At 37.2% G+C, this 18,694-nt stretch overlaps 1 protein-coding gene across 2 annotated transcripts in view; it reads left to right on the top strand.

Annotated features, from left to right (window-relative positions):
- The window catches only part of PCLO (piccolo presynaptic cytomatrix protein), a 382,319-nt gene that overhangs the window by 243,501 nt on the left and 120,124 nt on the right, over positions 1 to 18,694 (top strand). For both annotated transcript variants that reach the window (XM_086474501.1, XM_086474492.1), the window contains exon 10: positions 16,226 to 16,351. In XM_086474501.1, coding sequence (XP_086330627.1) covers positions 16,226 to 16,351 — 126 coding nt within the window. The remainder of the gene's footprint in view (positions 1 to 16,225; positions 16,352 to 18,694) is intronic.

Here is an 18,694-nt window from a genome sequence, read left to right as displayed (position 1 = left end):
TTGGTAGATTAAACAATATATACTCTAATACCACCAAAGCTACCTCACTGCAAGATTATGGGTTATTCATCTAGATGTCGTGGTTAGTCGGCTGGATGGTTTCTTTATTTTGGGTTTTTTTTTTTTTGTTTCTACCCTTCCTCTCCTTCTCCTGCTCTTCCTTTCTCCCTCGCCCTCTCTTTCTTATTAAAAGTACCAAAAAGAGGTGTTGAATAATTTTATTTAACTGTCTGCCTTATACTTGTTGCATAGGCACAGGAAAAGTGTATGTTAAAAACATCAACAACCCTCAATAAATCTCACATGGAGAGTCAGATCTGTCCAAGAGAACAGCCAGTCACTGTCCAGGTCACAATGGAGGTCTCTGTTGCAACCACCCTTGCGGCAGCATCTTCAGCTCTATCGGACAAGGGTCCCTGAGCTGTGGTGATGCTGGATTCTTACAAGCCAGCTGGCGCATGATGCATTGTTTCTGATTATCTTATAGTATGTACAGCACATCCTCTGTCTTAGCTATGCACAAAAGCATGTCTTATGTGATCATTTCTGCACATGCAAGAACAGTTTCTACTGATGATTTAAAAGATCTACGTGCAGTTTGGTCAGTTCAACAGCAGGAGCTGCCTGGGGAGATGCCTGAGACTGACAGGTTCTCCTCTCAGGGAATTAATGAACACATCTTAAGAACACAAATAGTGTATCTTAACTGGTGTATGCACAGCAGGAGCTACATGGGGAAATCTCCCAAACTGTCCACAATTCCTATTTGGAGAACTCCTAGAACTGTTCAACAGCTGCTTTGCTGGGAAGCTGGCCAGTGGTTTAGCCTATCAGCTCATCTCACTGGGGAGTTCCTGCGTCAACCTGGGCATTAATGACTCAGTGTGCTGGGTCAGCCCAGGTACCCAGCTATACCACAGCTGTAACTATAGGGCAAGCTTGAATTTCATGCTAATATCACCATTATACTATGAATTCTACAGATCTCATCCGATACTTGCCATAGTGGATGTTAACTGCCTGATTATGGATCCAGAAATTGTCACATTGTGAATAGCAATAGTAAGAGTAGTCCCAAATAATTTTAAATTCAGACTGTATCACCACGTATTATGTGCACATACGTTCAGTTTATTTGCTTTCTTGATTAATGAAAACTGGCTCTGAAGTATATATGCCTTTGATGCCTCTTACATCATCTGGCATAATTTTGCACACAAAAACATTTACTGCAAATTTTAGCATGTGAATGAGGTGTTTAAGGAATGAGGAACTGAGCTAAAAATGTGATGGCAAGAGAACAGTAGCTCTGAATGAAAAATAAATGTATACTTGCTAGCTGGCCTCTCTCTTGAGCGTTCTTGTTTCTTTAGTATATGCCATCATCTAGAACTCACAGCTCTTCTTTTCAAGGTATGCAATGTCCCCTTCTCAAGCAATGCTGATGGATGTGAAGCAATTGCCAAGGATTTTCTCTTCAAAGATTGATTAATCATTTGAAATTTGGAAAAAAAAAAAAAAAAGAGTTGGCATCATGATTGTGCTGAGGCGCCAAAGCAATGATGGCAGTGATCAGTGAATGATAATATAGCAGTATTTAATGCTCCAGAAACTCACTGTTTGTTTTCACTGCAAAACCCTTGTTCCTTTTGGATCCTTTCGCATAGCAGCGTAAGCACTGTTTCACACTGGCAGCATTTTCTCTTCTTTTTTTTAACACATCATAGTTTTATTTGAAAAAGTGAAGAGAGGACATGGCTATTGAAGGTAATGAAATCATTGGCAATACCTGTGGAAATGTTGCAAAGATAAAAACTTACATTGTGTTATTCCTGATCAGAAAGCTGTTTAGGCACACTGGGTGAAAACCCAACAAGGCAGACACATCTCAGTAGGTCTATAGGTACAATGAATGCACTCAGTTAAAGGTAATTTATGCTGCTTTGTCTCACTTAGGCAGAGTCACAAGTAGTTCCTCCCTTTCCAAAGGTAGGGTATTCTGTGTTTCCAGGGAGCAAAATGTCCCTTTCAGCAGCCAGATTGTCCATGGAACATGCTCTTCAATTCTGATGGAAAAAAAAAAAAAAAGAGGCAGAGGAGCAATTCAGAAAAAGTGGTGAACTTCACTGTAAAGAGAATGAGACTGTGGGTAGAACGCTGCGTCCCTAATCTTCACTTCAGCAGTGATGTCAGTGAAACAGCTAAGGGGATGACAGGGTATCCATAACACTGCACACACGTCAGAGAGGCCTCATATTCTACATAAGGATTATTAATTCCTGCATACAACACTGCACTTCTGCAGCATGCCAGCTCATGGGGTACTTATCTTGAGAGAGAGGAAGTGAATTTGAAGAGTTTTGCTGTATCAAGCCCTCACTGCTATAGAATCTAAATAAATGACCCTATATATATAGGGTTCTTTCACCTGCAAGTTTAGCAAATTCAGTTCTTATGGCAAAATCTGAAGTGCAATGAATATATGATTACTAATCAATTAAAAACCACGTTAGATATAGTCACAGTCTGTGTTGAACGTGATATAGTAGTCAAAGACAGAGGGTGAGAGATGTAACCCACCTCTTGTCCTCACATTCTTGTCTTGGAGGATTACTTATCATGTTTCTTTGGTTTAATGTTCTGAAGAACTGAGACAGTAATTTGCACAAAAAAAAAACCAATACACTTCTCTAACTCTCCCTTGTCACTGGGGAAGGATTTAATCCCTAATTAATAACCATCGTTCCCTCAAACACTCTCCTTGTCAGAGACGTGGCACAGAAGGTAAGAACCCATAAACAGAAAGGGACACAGCTGCTACAGCTAGGCAATGTCAGAGATATTCCTGTGAAGTCATATGGCAGTAAGTGAAGACAGGAATTGAAATAAAGGGAAGGAGAGATGTCTTTTTGTGTCTTAATAGCAATCTTAGAAAGCACTTAATACCATTTAGCTTTTCTAAATTAAAAACAAACAAGCAAATAAAGAAAACAAAAAAAAACCGAAAACAAACCACAAACAAATTTTTGTATTTGTTAGAAACATTTTGTAGGGATACAGGCCATATATTCCATGTTTATGTGCCTGCTCTCTAAATTAAATTAATTTGAAAAGCACTAGTGTGTGTATTTAAAATATTTTCCATTAAAGCTGTTTGGCAGCTCAGTTTATGCATTTTTCAATGTATGAACATCTGTTGAAGGACATCTAATAAGATTTTAAGATGAGTGGAGTAATTGAAAGGGCAGTGTGTCTACTGGCTATAAAGGTCCAATTTGCTTTCTTAGTGCTCATGCAGAAAAGGCTACAGAAACAGATCACTGCAACACTGATTGTTAAAGTCAGGCCCCCAGGTTCCCATGAAAGCCAAGGAGAAAGCTGGCATGTTAAGAATGAGATTCACAGAAGCCAAACCAGAAATCTCTGGTTTTGGAGATAAGTGATGCAGGTCAGCGTTTTCTCACGAAGAACTAGAAGATGGGACATTGAGTGACGCATATCATTGGTGAGACAACTTATCAAGGACGTTAGAAAAAGTTAATAACAAAGAAATGTCAGTTTAAGGTTTTACTTCCCAGATGAGGCATAAATTATCTTAATGACTTTCAGAGGAAAATGAAGACCCTGTGCTCCCTTCTCTGCATACTGGCTATCAAAAATATGCATAGGTTTAATAATTACCTTAGAACGAAGCAGTTACAAAGGGCAATCAACTGGAGGTTGAACTAGTTTTAAAAAATCACCTTTTGGATATGGCTGTCTTCCTCTATTGATTATAAAGGGAGCATGAGGTGACTAACTGAGACTACGATTTTTGTCTTGTAGAGATCTTAAGTTAGATTAGATGAACAGATATGACTTATGTACAAAGAAGCTATAGAACAATCAAAAGACTTGTAGAGGACTGGTTGGTGGACCACGTTGCTACTCATCACCAAGAGACAAATGCCTGTTTGAGTTGGATGCACTTTCTAGAGCAAAGTGCTGGAACATTTTGAGAATGATTGCCTTCCATTCACTATTTACCTAATCACAGATTTGTATAGGTCTTTGAAGTGCACTAGGGGTACACTCCCAGGCAACTGGATGCAGGATGATTAAAGTTAAGATGTTCTGATTCTGCAGGTCACTGACACAAAGAAAATGTTCCTCATAGGGTGCTCTGAGGTTCTGATTGTCTCATAGCGGCGTTGCACCAAGCTAACTGAGGTGCAGCATTTGTCAAGTGAAGCCTCTGTTCTTCATTATCTGTGTTTCTGAATTTTTTTCACTTCAATATTGTTTACAGGTAATATGCACTCGATGCCTGCATGTTTGTTTGCTGTTTTATTTCAGTAGGAACAAGTTGGAGGAGGGGAGTTGTCAGCAAAATTTTCTTTAAATAACCTAAAGTTTACCAGAAAGTGCTCTTGTTCCTGGAGAAATCTGTTCACCAAGAAAGGGCATGAAGCTGACGTTACACAGTCAAGGCTGATGAAGGCAAAGCTGCCTGAGGTTATGCACCCCAAAATTACATGAATTTCCTACACACACACAAAAAAAGCCCAATCACCCACCCCCTTAGTCACTACGATACACACGTTTCTAAAAGAGATACAATTTAAGGAGGTAAAAGTGTAAGATACGTCAAAGTGCTTATTTGTGTGTTTGATCAGAAATTGTCTTTTTGCTTTCTGTAAAAAATGTTTTTATTTTGCTGCTTGTTGATGTCTTGGGCAGCAGTAGTCTTTGGCTTGAGAATATACCATTTTCTCAGAAAAGACTGGAAAACTCCCTCATATGACATCTTCTTCAAGGGGGTAGAAGAAATTATATCATTCTCTTGATACAGAAGTCAAGACTGCAGTGTTTAAAGCAGGTAAATAAATTACCTTTATCCCTGTCACAAAAAACCCCTTCATTTTGAAGGGCTGATTTCAACAAACAGCAAGCTGACTAGTAAATTACTATGCACTTAATTCATATGTTGTTTTTCTTTTGCAGTCGATGAGTTATTATTAGAAATATTCATTTTGTGTGAGACATCAAATGAGTGTATCAGAAATGTGATGTACCAAGTCGTATGAGATTTATGCCTGTTCTTTAAAGAAAGAAAAACAACTAAAAATTGTTTTTTCAACTCCCCCACTTTAAAATGTTGGAAAAGTTATATTTCTATGCTGCTGCTTTATTTTTCTTTTTTTTTTTTCTTTTAATATTATTTTATGATAATAAAAGCCTAAGCTGGGTACAACAGAAGTAAGGCACTTCTTTACTGAAACACATGAGTGTAAACCCAACTTAGATGAGAAATGATTGGATACAATTACTAAGCTCATTCAGCAGTGACCAATGTCATCAGGGAAAGGGCATGTGCAATGAACTGAAGGTCTCAACATGCATCTTCGCGGACAGTTCCTATTTCCAAACACAAAGCTAGTCTCTATCCGGGTTGTAAGATGTGAACTGTCAAATGGCCACACAATCCTTCCTGGGGACAGTCTGAACAGCTGCTCTGTGATACCTCTTCTGAGAATAAACCGTAAGCTTCTGTCTCTGCTGTTGCCAGGTTAGGATCTTTTCCAAGCAGTGAGACAAAAGTTAATTTGAAGTTTAAGAACAGAGGAACTACAATTCCTTCGCTTATTTTGTGTAATTTATATAAATATTATAATGTTTTTTAATAAATTATGCACAAAAACCATATACTGTCTTTCTCTTTGAGAAAAGGAGGGAAGTTCAGAGGGTTTTTACAAAGACCTAAATGATTGCAGGCATTACTTCTTTTGGAAGAATTCTATTTTACAATTTGTAGTTCCGTGAGTTCTTCCCCATTACTGACAGATAACCATGCAACACTGTATCAGTCGATTCCTTTGTGCACGAGAGTCATTTGAGTGAGATATTCCTTTAGTCTTCCGTCAAGAGGAAATATCCAGTGTACAGAGGCTCTACTGGGTGGCCGTTAGGTGCAGCCATCCCATACCTATGAGGAGCTTATCAACAAGAGGGAGCCAGGCTCTTCACAGTGACACATGGCAGGAGGATGAGAGGCAGTGGGCATGAGTTAAAACAGAAGTTCATACTAGATATATATATATATATAAAAAGAAAATATTTTCCCCCACTACACTTAGCTGTAACTATTGGAATACGTAAATCTAAGGTATTTTGTGACTTGTGTAGAAGTCCTTCTATTTTAGAATGGGAAAGTGACTGTATGTGGTTAGATAGAGGCCTGCTTGATAAATAAAGCTCTGTGGGCAAGAGCACTATGATGAAGTGTGAGAAAATTCAGAACAGATGGAGAAGGGTGCAGCTCGTGTTTTGACTAATGCAATCCTGTCAACAAGACCAAGACTGAATGGTCTTTCTGGCCTTGCTAATAAGTCTTGAGGTGCTCCAGAGTACAAGTTTAGAGTGGAGAAGGTCACTATATATATGTTTAAGAAAACAGTGTAACCATTGGTTTATCTTACACTAGGGTAGCATCAGCGCTCCTCATAGATAGAATGAACTACTTTCCAGTAGGTGAAAGGATAGAGTGATGTTTCTGTTTCCTCTTAACCCTGTCCTCCAGTTTACCAGCTGCATAAAAAGAATATGTGATAGATACAGCCCTTGTGGTCCCCAAAGCATCATGATTACTAGAGAAGTAATTAAAAATGAAGCAGAGGAACATATTTCTTGCTTCCTTCTTAGCATAATTTTATGTTGGAGAAATCTACACAACACCTTGGACAAGCCTTTTAGCAGGTGTAATATTCATCAGTGACCAGTGTTATTTATTGAAAATAGCAAAATTTTACTAAATTTATTAAACATAAGAACAGTCTTATTAGGTCAGAGGTAAGCTTTGTTTAGACCTTCATCATGGCTTTGACAGAATGTATTTAAGAATATAAGGCCAGAGTAAAAACTGTGAAATATTCTCACAGCTTCCAATAGTCTGTGGTTCAGATACTTTATGAAGCAATGATTGCTTCTTTGCATTCAATGGGGAACTAAAGGCTTTTTTTTATGCATTATAGCTAGCATATACCTATCTATGTCTTACATATTATAGTATATCATAGCATATCATATTTACATTAACTCTATTACTGTTCTTAAATACCAAATCTGATAGGTATGAGAGAATTCAAAACTAACATTTTAAACAAAGAAGTTCAGCTGTCAGTCAGTGGCATCTGTTGAGTCATTGGTAAACAGAGATGAATCTCATTGCCTACAAGCTTTTTATAGATTTAAAGCTACAGGCTATCATAGATATGACACCTGCGTACTCTTATTCTGATGTGACAGATCATCCGAGAAGAAGAGGCCTGTATCTTGTTTTCAAGCAGATATGATAAGTGCTCCATGATGCTAATTCGTGAAACACTTTATGATCCTTCAGGATGATAACTAGTGTGCAAATCAGCATGAAGCAGATTTGCAGCTGATATAAATCAATGTTGTGCTATTAAAACAACTGGAATGCATCTGAATTGCATCAGCTGAGGATTTGGCTTCATGTATATTTTATGCTTCAATTGCCAGTGGCCAAGAAATGGAATAACTGAGTAGGCTTAATCATGTTTCTAAGAAACAACTTCATTTAAGCTAATTTGATTAGAAAGCACCAAAACTATTCTCCTGAGCACGATCTTGAAAGTGTTGTACTCACCTAGACAACGAAGCTCCAATATGGATCATCATGTTATGTATTCCAGAGAATTGCATAGGAATAATAATGTTAAAAAAATCTACCCTGGATTTGATTATACACATTGCTTTTCCTGCTGCTTTCCAAGTGCCTGATCTAACTTGGTTTTCTTTGCTTTCTCATGTTTCCTTTCCGTCTGTTCTTCAGAATTCCCAGATTTCTTACCACAACTATGATATCTAAATAAATAGCTTACATTTCTTGATGGGACTTTTAAGTCTAAACTCTCCAAAGAAAAGTCATCATTGCTTTTTTTTTTTCTGTGGCTGACAATTCTGTTTCATACAGACAAAGGAACATGGTGTAAAATTGTTCTGACAGATAAGAGCTACCAGCAGCCTAGCATATGTCTGGTCTAGATAAGGCTGGAGGAGGAATGGGAGATAATGTCTAGTAAATGAACACAAGAGGAAGGTATGCTCTGTCTCTGTTCTCAGCCAAGTAGATTTGGAAGACTATTGTTTGATTTGATTGATATGTTCTCATTGCTATAGTGTGGTACGTTGTCACAGTGCAAAATCTTTCATGACTAATATCTCATTTCCATTCTTTACCCTGATGTATTTTTCTAATGGCTAGCATTGGACCGTGACCAAAAAATGTCACCTTTGAGCTTCATTGCTGTGATTCAGCCTTCTGTTTGGTTTGTTTGGGTTTTTTTAAAGTATTGTCAGAAAGTGATGAAAACCATATTTGGACTTGTTTTTTTTTCTTCCCTCAGTGGTATGTCTGTGCATTGGCTCATGGAACTGAAACAAAACACCTAATGTCTATTTTGAGGTTTAAACATATCTTCCCTTTCAAACTACTCAGAGACGTGTGTTGTAACCCTCATCTGCTTTTGCATTTCAAGCCCATTTCAATCTTTCCCATTTTACTTCTGTATAGTTTCAACTTCAAAGCACATAATATCCAAAGGTAGTAAAACAACCATGGTTTTCCACAACCAGAATAAATAACAATTCTAAACTACCATCTTGATCCTACTCTTAGGATCTTAGAAATCCAAAGCAATAGTGTTTTTTAAATATCTATCTCAAAAATTAAGTTACCTAAAAGTCTAATAAAATTTGTGTAGCTCTATATCTAACCGTAACAAGAGTCAGATTGCTGCTGATGCTCATACTTACTTTCCTATGCCAATTCACACTAACTCGTGTCTGATTACTGAAAATCTGTTGTACATTCTAATTGCTTCTTTACTGTCTTTGCTCATCTAATTAGAGAGACAAATGGTTTCATACTTTGAAAAATTAGCCCAGAGGAAATATTTCTTTGAGTTAGCACATGAACAACTTCATGTGAGCTTCTAGGTCATGTGCCTGCATTCGCATGCCTGTGCTGAAGTTGTTGCAACTGTATGGGACTTACCTAATAATTAAACAATATCAGTCCCTGCATCTGGTGCTGGAATTCTATTTACTTTTATGAGAGAAAACATCCCTGAAGACTTAATTCGCAACTTTGTCTAAAGGCAGGACTACCAACGCCAGCAAAATCCTGGTGTGCTTTGAATAACTCATTTTTTCCTCTGCTCTTTTTTTCTTTTTTTTAGCCTGTAACTTATGTAAGAGGTTATGGGCATTTGTTTGGAAAGGCAAGTCTAATCATTGCTTAGAAGCTGAAAAAGTTCCAGGAAATCTAGGCTGTTTAGACTTTAGTGGCTGTAGTGGACCTGATCAGCAAAGTAGTAAAAAGATGATGAGATATCATGAGCTTCCCTGTGACCAGAGCAATAGCAACAGATTGGAAGCAATCTGATCTTTATTATCTCCATAATGGACAAAAACGATGAAATTGTAATTGCAGAGCTCAGATTATGGTCAGCCAACTCCACCAAAATGAATTATAGTCTTTCTGCTGTATTGCTACTGACACAACAAAATATACAAGGGGATACAATTTCATAGTGATCTGAGATACATTGAGCTACACAAGTTCAGAATAAATACATCTAATTGGACACAAAGTACCTAATGGTGGAATTAAGGAAAAGAGAATGATGCATTTTTAAATATTTGCAGTGATGCTTGCGAGGTCACCAGTGACAGAATTTATTAGTGTCAAGTTATTGGTCTCTACTCAACTATACATTTATATATATTTTTATATATATATATATATATATATGTATGTATGTATGTGTACGTATAATGAATATGCATCACTGAAACAGTTTGTGATATCTGGAAGGATATGAAATAATAAGTGAAATGTCCGTTTGAAAGTCACAAAGTAGGTAAATCGCCAAAAAGTAAAAAAGCTATTGGCCATTTACTTTTATTAGTATTTTTCTTTATGTATAGTTTTCTGTCAAAAGTAACTCTTCATTTATTAGACACTTGAAGTCTTCAATAGAATAGAATAGAATAGAATAGAATAGAATAGAATAATTTCAGTTGGAAGGGACCTACAACAATCAGCTGGTCCAACTGCCTGACCAATTCAGGGCTGACCAAAAGTTAGACATGTTATTAAGGGCATTGTCCAAATGGCACTTAAACACTGACAGACTTGGGGCATCAACCACCTCTCTAGGAAGCCTCTCGATAAAGAAATGCTTCCTTGTTATGTTTTCAACCATTCACATGCATCCTCTCACTTGATCCAGGGAGAAGAGATCAGCACCTCCCTTTCACCTTCCCCTCCTCAGGCAGCTGTAGAGCGCAATGAGGTTGCCCCTCAGCCTACTTTTCTTCAAACTTGACAAACCCAAAATCCTCAGCCGCTCCTCACAGGACATTCCTTCCAGCCCTTTCAGCAGCTTTGTTGCCCTCCTCTGGATGCATTCAAGGACCTTCACATCCTTCTTAAATTCTAGAGCCCAGAACTGCACATGATACTCAAGGTGAGGCTGCACCAACACTGAATGCAGCAAGATAATCACCTCCTTTGACCAGCTGGTTATGCTGTGTTTGATGCACCCCAGGATGGGGTTTGCCCTCTTGGCTGCCAGGGTAAACTGCTGACTCCTATTGAGCCTGCTGTCTACCAGCACCCCCAGATCCCTTTCTGCATGGCCACTCCTCTCCCAGTTTATACTTGTGCCCAGCATTACTCTGTCCTAGATAAAGGATCCAGAATTTGGACTTCTTACATTTCATTCCGTTAATCATTGCCCAATGGTCCAATCTATCCAGATCCCTCTGCAAGGCCTTTTGTGCCTCAAGAGGATCAACAGCACCTCCCAGTTTGTCATCATCAGCAAACTTGCTAACACTGCATTCAACTCCTGCATCCAGGTTGTTGATAAATATATTGAACAGAACTGACCCTAGAATTGAGCCCTGAGGAACAGCACTGTTGAATGGTCACCAACCAGATGTAGCCCCATTCACTACAACCCTTTGAGCTCTGCCTTTCAGACAGTTCTTCACCCAGTGCGCCATGAACCCGCTCATCCCATAGCTGGACATCTTGTCCAGAAGTGTTCTGTGAGGGACACTATCAAAAGCCTTACTAAAACCCAGAAAAACTATACCCACCATCTTCCTTTCATCCACTAGGCAGGTGACCTAAAGCTTCTAAATTTGTATTTTCAGCCGTATAGATCAGTGGCTCACAAGCTAACTGCTATGATTTAGTATCTATATTTGTTTATTGTCATCTAAAACCAATATAGTTGTATGACCTATCTTGTTAAAGTTTAACATTAGGCTTTTTGGTGTTTGGGTTGGAGAGGGGGTTGGGGGGCTTTTTTTGCTTAGTGTGCTGTATCTTAAGGCTTTAGTTAGGTAGAAGAGTAGGATCACAGCCTTGGGAGATCAGTAAAAACAGTTGCAATTAATTAGCAGTCTTCTAGCTTTGAAGCTAATCCTAAAAAGGATTGGATCTTAAATGTGTAAAATTCCCTTTGAAGAGATGTTTTCCTGAAGGTATTTTCCATAGAAATCAATACTCGGAAAGGTGCCCTCTCTCATTCAAAGCACAGTGATTCTCTTTCTGACGGTTAACTGATCCCATGTCTTCAGAAAACAGTAGTTCATTAATCTGAAAATCTAAGAATTGAAAGAAAAATGTCTGGTTATATCAAAATACTCTGAGACATGGAAATTAAGACTTAAAAATTATCAAAAACCAAGGGAAAAGGATCTGAGAAAGCATATGGTTGATGATATTTTTAAGCTATCTGCCTTCAAGGTGATAAAAAGGTGATCAATGTCATTGCAAACGGAAGTAGTAAACTCAATATTTTCAATAGATACAGTATAAACAGATTTGAAATCCCATCTTCACATGAGAAAATACAGCAACATCCAAACAATATTTCTTGTTGTGCAAGAACAGAGCACTTAAAGCTTATTTGGCAAAGAGTAACTCATTCATTATGACTGCCAGGAATTGAATGTTCTGTAATTTCAGTTAAAATATTTCTCCTAGTAACATTTTTATAACATAATAATAATGTAATAGAATTTTCTAATTTACTGCAAACAGATCAAATTAAATGAAATTCCCCCTGATTTGTCCAGTAACAAGAACACGTGCAAACACACACACATACACTGTCCCTTAGCAGGCATGCTTCTACTTAATACGTAATGTCACACATTTGACTCTGTAGTCATACATTTGACTCTAAAACCTGCAAATATAAAATCACAATACTTTTCAAAGGATTGTCTAGGAATAAAAATCTTTGTATACTAGCGTGGAAAAGATTTGATTTTATTAGCAGTAAACACTTCAGATTTCCAAAATCAGAACCAGTATGTCAGCCATGATTTTCAAAGTAATCTAGCATAGGTATCCATAGAATTGCCTCTGAAATCAAGTGTCTTATGCAGTCATATGACAAACCGCTTCGCTGCCATTCTTTTACAATTAAGCTATCAGAGGTAGAGATATTAGTATAGCGTATCTTAAGAAAACTCTGACCCTGTAGAGTTACTCCTGTATGTGAGGAAAAGCATCCAGTCCTACTGATATGTTGAAAAGTCCGTATGTTCACTGTGTGGGTTAAGAGTAAGTTACTGTATGCTTGTTTGTGTGTGTTGTGTACTAATTATAGTTGTTTATTGGATTTGCTGAACTTACTAGTTCTCAATTGTGAGCCTCAAATCTATAACATATTAATGAGTCTTTCAGTAGTGTTTGATCACAAGTCCTGGGATAAATGTGCAGAGCAGTCCACATGAATTTTTAAGTCCTAAGGGTGGACTAATGTTTAAATGCTTTTGTACAGGTATGGATTTGCTCTCTGCAATGAGGTGCTTATTTTTTTAAAGACTATTTTTCAATTTTTGTGAAGGACATTTAGACCCATCCTTAGCATTTGCTTTCCCTGTCAAATCAGGGGAAATAAACACTACCAGTGCTAAATTTCAAATTTGCGCTGAAGTGAGGTGATTAATTTAAAATAACTATGCAATTTGTTCCAATTACACTGAAAAATTACTCTCCTCAACAAAAGTAATCTTAGTATTTCACATAGCATAGTCCCAGAGTGCCAATATAGCTATTGTTTAAAACACAACATCCTTTCTGTATATCTAATCATTTGTTTTAGAAACCAGCCAAGCAGCAATGTGTTTAGTTAATAAATTATCATCCATACCAAGTTTATAATTAAAGGAAAATTAACTACCGTGGTGGATATATCTTGTAGCAGAAATTTAATTATATTCTCATGCCTGTAATTAGCTCGGGTATTTAGGTGTTATTGTTTTATGTTTATTTTATGTGTCCTTTTACATTTTTTTAGAGGTTCCCCTCAAGCTGAAATATTTATGCTTTTCCAATTCTTCATTTGCTGTTAAAAGAGAAAAAGACAATTTTTCACTTGTCATGTCCAAAAAAAAGGCTTAAAAAGATTTACATTCTTTTGCATTACATTTGCATTACTTTACATTCCCAGGTGTAAAGTCTTACAAGAAGCTCACTTTCTTAAAGGTGTTGCTCATGTCTTCAAATTACAAAAAAGAAAACAAATATATAGGGATTTTTAGCAATAATTTCAAGGATATTTACTAGCAAATTTCATGCTTAGACATGCCTGCACAGCGTTTCAACTGGCGAAGTTTCACTGGACGAAAAACAAGGTAAACTTGAGAGCACTTTCTTGCCGCATCAAGTCTTTGTACGGTTGTAACCTAGGGAATTATTGTTCACGTTGTCATAGGGTTGAGTTTTTACATACTCCCTAAATCTCTTATCTGTTCTGAAAGTATCAAGACTAAACATCACCACATAGGTAAAGCAAGAATACAGACTCTGAAGTGGATTTATATTACAGATCTGAACTTTATCTCAAACTTGGATATAAATATAATCTAGAGGTGAGTTATGTTCAACATATGTGTACAAAACTCCAACCGGTACTCCCAGTAGTACCATACCAAAATCAATTTCTCCTGTTAAGTGCTGTGGTAGATAAACAGTACGAGATCTAGTTTGCAAAGAGTCTTGATCATCCTTTGTAGAAAATCAACATCAATCATACCATTTATCAAACACTTGCCCTCAGTCATATCATGGCTTATTCACACAATACCCCTGAAACTCATCCTCGGCCATCAGCCCACACTGAAATCATTCACTAAAAGTTCTGTATACTGACAGCACGTTACCAGCGGTCATCCGTTGCTGGATCCCCTTCCAAATTGTGTTACGTTAAGTCACAAAATATAGATCTAGTGGAAGTGTACCATCCCCCCAAGACTGATCTGTACCCATCACCTGAGGTGCCACCAGCCCGCACCACTAGTTGTGTGGTTGAACGTCTTGCATGCTTCAGCAATGCATACTGACTGATTTACGTAGCAGTCCATTCATCTCTGTGCATTAGATACACCTGTGTACACCGATTACTATGCTGTAGCTGTAAGAACAATCCTCATGTATTTCCTTTTAATTCCTCACTTGAGTTCCCATCCCTTAATGTGTTCAAAGGTCGTTTAGATGTGGTGCTTGGAGATATAGTTTAGGGGTGTACTTGGCAGAGTAGCGTTGATGGTTGGACTTGATGATCTCAAATCTCTTTTCCAACCTGAATGATTCTATGACTCAGTTTTCTTTGGTTACTTTCACCCACCTGTGTTGTCAGTGTATTAGAGGTATACACCATTTTGGTCTAGGCTTGCAGTTCTGGAATGAGCTGTTTCCATGTTAAGTATTTCCTGCTGAACCCCTTAAGTCATGAGTCTGCTGTGGCCTTCCTTACCTTTATATTGAGCTGTACAGGATCCATGCATGTGTCTGAACACCAGGCAACTTCTGAAAGAAAATGCTTATGTGGTAAATGTCTGATATGCAGTTATGAGGAAAGCTGAGGCACAAAGGATATAGATTTAGCTGAACAGGGGTAGAAAAACTAGTGAAGACGTATTTTGTCCAGAAACTCACTGTGGCTATCTTGCTTCTAAAATGCACTCGGGGATGACTTATCAAACACTAAGAGCATTATGAGGAGAAACATTAATCTAAAAAGATAAAGCTTTGCAAAGAGATTGTGTGGTGAGCTTCCTATAGCTGATTAGTCTAATCACTCAGCGGGTTTGGCTTATTAAATTAATAAATTGAAAAAAATATTTAGCCATTACAATAAAGGTGAGAAAATCAGCCCAAATCCCAAATCAAAGTGTGAATTGTGTCATATGACATTTTCTTTTTCTTCAAAGAAGAAATTTGTTTTTCTTCTACACGTAGTATTTTTTTTTTAAAGTAAGATATCTTGAGAAATTGGCAATATGCAAGATTAGCTTTATGAGACTAATTTTTAAGCTTTTGTTTTCACTCTCATTGTTATGTACATAAGGGAGATTAGTGATCTGCATCTCTCCAGCTAAAATAATCAGAGTGATTAAAATGTTTTCATCTTTGTAATTTTTAAAAAAGGGAGAAAATATGTTAGATTTTATGATGCTTTACACAGACCGATTGCAGGCTTTTTCCATTTTGATATTTTGTACCTCCTTTGATGTAAAAGATGTCAATTAAAAGCAAATATTTAGAAAAATAGTAGCATCGGCCAAATATAGGTTCATATAAACGTACAGGCTTTGCTGCTGGAGCTGAATGATCTCTGTCTGTCTCCATATTTATGAGATTCTAAAAGCTCAGCTACTATAATTTTTCAGCTAAATTGCATGCATGTTTTAGGTATATGATAAAGCCAGGCTTTGAATCCACACTTCACAGATTTCTAGTGATGTAATGCAATTTAATTAATACTGCAAATTATGTCTTGCTTGGAATAGGTTTGCCATGCAAATAGTCCCTTTGCAGTACAGTAACGCTGTGAGATGAAGGTAGGATTGGCTTCAATGTAATTTTTAGTGAATCAGTCATTTGTGTTATGTCAGTCATACAGTAGTTACTCAAGAAAGTCTTTTCTTTCGCTGAAATGCTTCTACTCAAAGTTAAGTCTTTGGGAAAGTGGCAGATGAGACTGCAGTTAACCTCAATCTTCCAACCATAGCCAGAAGTTATTGGTGACATCCTTCAGTACCCTCTGATGAGTTCTTCTGTTCCTTACTGTCCAGTGAATTATTCATTGCTTCATCTCTCTTTAAAGTTTTCTCTTTCTTTTGATCACAGGCAATGGACTGGGAATCCGAGTTGTAGGTGGGAAAGAAATTCCAGGAAGCAGTGGGGAAATTGGAGCTTACGTTGCCAAAATCATGCCTGGGGGCAATGCAGAGCAGACGGGGAAGCTGATAGAAGGTAAGATACACGCATTATCAAAAAATGGAACCAGGGGAGAGCTGGGAGTTCAGTAGAATTATTTATAATATACATTTTCTCTTGCACAACAGGTGTAATTTTTTGCAAGGGAGGAGGGGTATCTGAGAGCCCCTCTAAACCTCCATGGTTCTTAGAGCAGAAAAGGACTGATAGAAGGTCATTTTATGACTTCTATAGCCAAAGAGAATTGCCATGATGAGCAGTATTACAGCATGTCTTCTGTAATATGTGCCAACTTGCTGTCTGCACTGAGGGTAAGATAATGTGGCTAGAGTCCAACTGTATATCATGGACATATATCGTCAATGTATATCATGGACGTGCTATTTTGAAGATCTTTAACCTGGCTTGATCTAGGTATCTCCGTTTGGAATTACTTGCATTTCTTAGTTGCACAGGTAAAATAGATTCAGTTCTCTCTCGGTTACAAGCACTAACATTTTTGAAATTCCCTAAAGTCAGAGAATTTGACTGAATTTGTCTGACCTAACTTTAGTTTTGCAGTTTAAGATAGTCATTCAACCTGCCTCAACGGGCAACAGAGAAAAGCATCTGCAGAAGGTCGATTATTTCATCTACCATAGACCTCTGTTTCAAGAACTGAGACTGTCTTCCTCATTTAACTGACTTTAAGGAGATTGCACTAGACTACACATCATCCTTTAGGCAACCAAAGCTAGGTGAAATTAATTCGACTTAGTTATCATTACATTTTGTAGGATTATTACAAATAAGATAATTCTGTCTAATAACTATTTATTTCTGTCCATGATCATGTAAGTGGTCCCTTCTCTGTATAACTATTTTCTTTTTTCATATGAATGTCTGTATGCACCTGAAATGTCAGTTTATCCATGTACAAAAATATATACATTTTTTTCTAATTAATTCGAATAATTATTTTATTTCTTTAATAAAGGTAGATATCCGGGGAAAAAAAATAACAAAAGAAATAAGATAATCAGGATTAATAATTCTCCCAGGCAGAATTCACGTCACACAAGTTTTCTGAATAGTAAACATGCAACAAAAGTCATGATTAAATCAAAAGTACTTTGCAGATAGAAAAGATGAGTAAATGGATTAAAGAAGGTATTCATAAAGAATATTTAATGTTCTGTGTGTTAAAAGCAGTGTTACCTGCATTCACTCTGCTGCTTTTTACCTTCTTGGTGGTTTCTTTGCCAGTATTTTAATGATACACGTAAAAAAGGTGCATATACATAGATGTCAATTAAATGATGTATCAACAAAAATATCTTCCTTTTTTCCCTATAGAGTTGATCCTGCCATTCATTTTTAATGGGTAGTATCTCAATCATCAAATGACAGAATATTGTTACTTGCTGCATATGAATGATGAAAGACTTGACCTTAATTTAGTGTGTTTTGAAACTAATATTTTGTTTTGGCTCCCTCCATACAAAAGTGTTGGTCTTTCATAACTGTGCTAGATCGTGCATGCATTGGTTCAGTATCAAGCAGGTAAAAAGGAGAACATTGTTCTTCAGCATTTCCCCGAGACCGGACATTTCAGGAAAGAGAATGAACAGTCACTGCTTGGAATCATTTCTGGTCTTTTGGTTTTGTCTTGTCAGCAACTTGTCTGGAATCTGAGGTTTAAAGTTCTTCAGTCACTATATAGGTGTATTTTAGCAGTGATCAAGAACAACTTGGATTTAAAGTAGCTACAGGAGACGTTCAGACATAGCAGTTTTCTGTCTGTTCACATAATGTATTTTGAAATTTTATTCATATTTTATAGGAAGATGAACAACACAGAAAATATTTATTCCTTTGTTTCATTCTCCCATCATATGATCAGTCATGTGTCTGATCTGACCTTTATATAAGTATCCTAGACTTGGGTATGTTGGCATGAATCAAGTCCACCAAAATCACTGTACATAATCTGTTGAAATTGTCCACACAATGTCCGAGAGTATGCGTTACTATTGATGTGTTAAATGTTCTGTCAGAGAGAAAAAATGCTTTCTGAAGAATGTACCATTACTGTAGCATACAAGGCAAACACTTCACCTTACTGTCATTTACCTTTTAAATGTTGCCTTTATATCTAGTTTACCTTTTATGTTATTTTAGATGGCTATCATAGGTAAGAATATTTGTCTACTCCACCGTTAGTTTGCTTTGTTTGTTTTAGTGGAAATGTGGCTGATTCACATTTAATCTTCACCCTTCAGAAGTGCTAAAATCCATTGAGGTCTTCAATCATTCTCGTATTGATCTGTGTAAATCCAGCCAAACTGATAATGTTACCAATATTGCTGATATTGTTGTGTCTGAAAATAGAGGCTAGCC

The sequence above is a fragment of the Leptosomus discolor genome, chromosome 1, assembly GCF_034619465.1.
Source record: "Leptosomus discolor isolate bLepDis1 chromosome 1, bLepDis1.hap2, whole genome shotgun sequence".
Taxonomy (NCBI): domain Eukaryota; kingdom Metazoa; phylum Chordata; class Aves; order Leptosomiformes; family Leptosomidae; genus Leptosomus; species Leptosomus discolor.
This window is presented reverse-complemented; position numbering and strand designations above follow the sequence as displayed.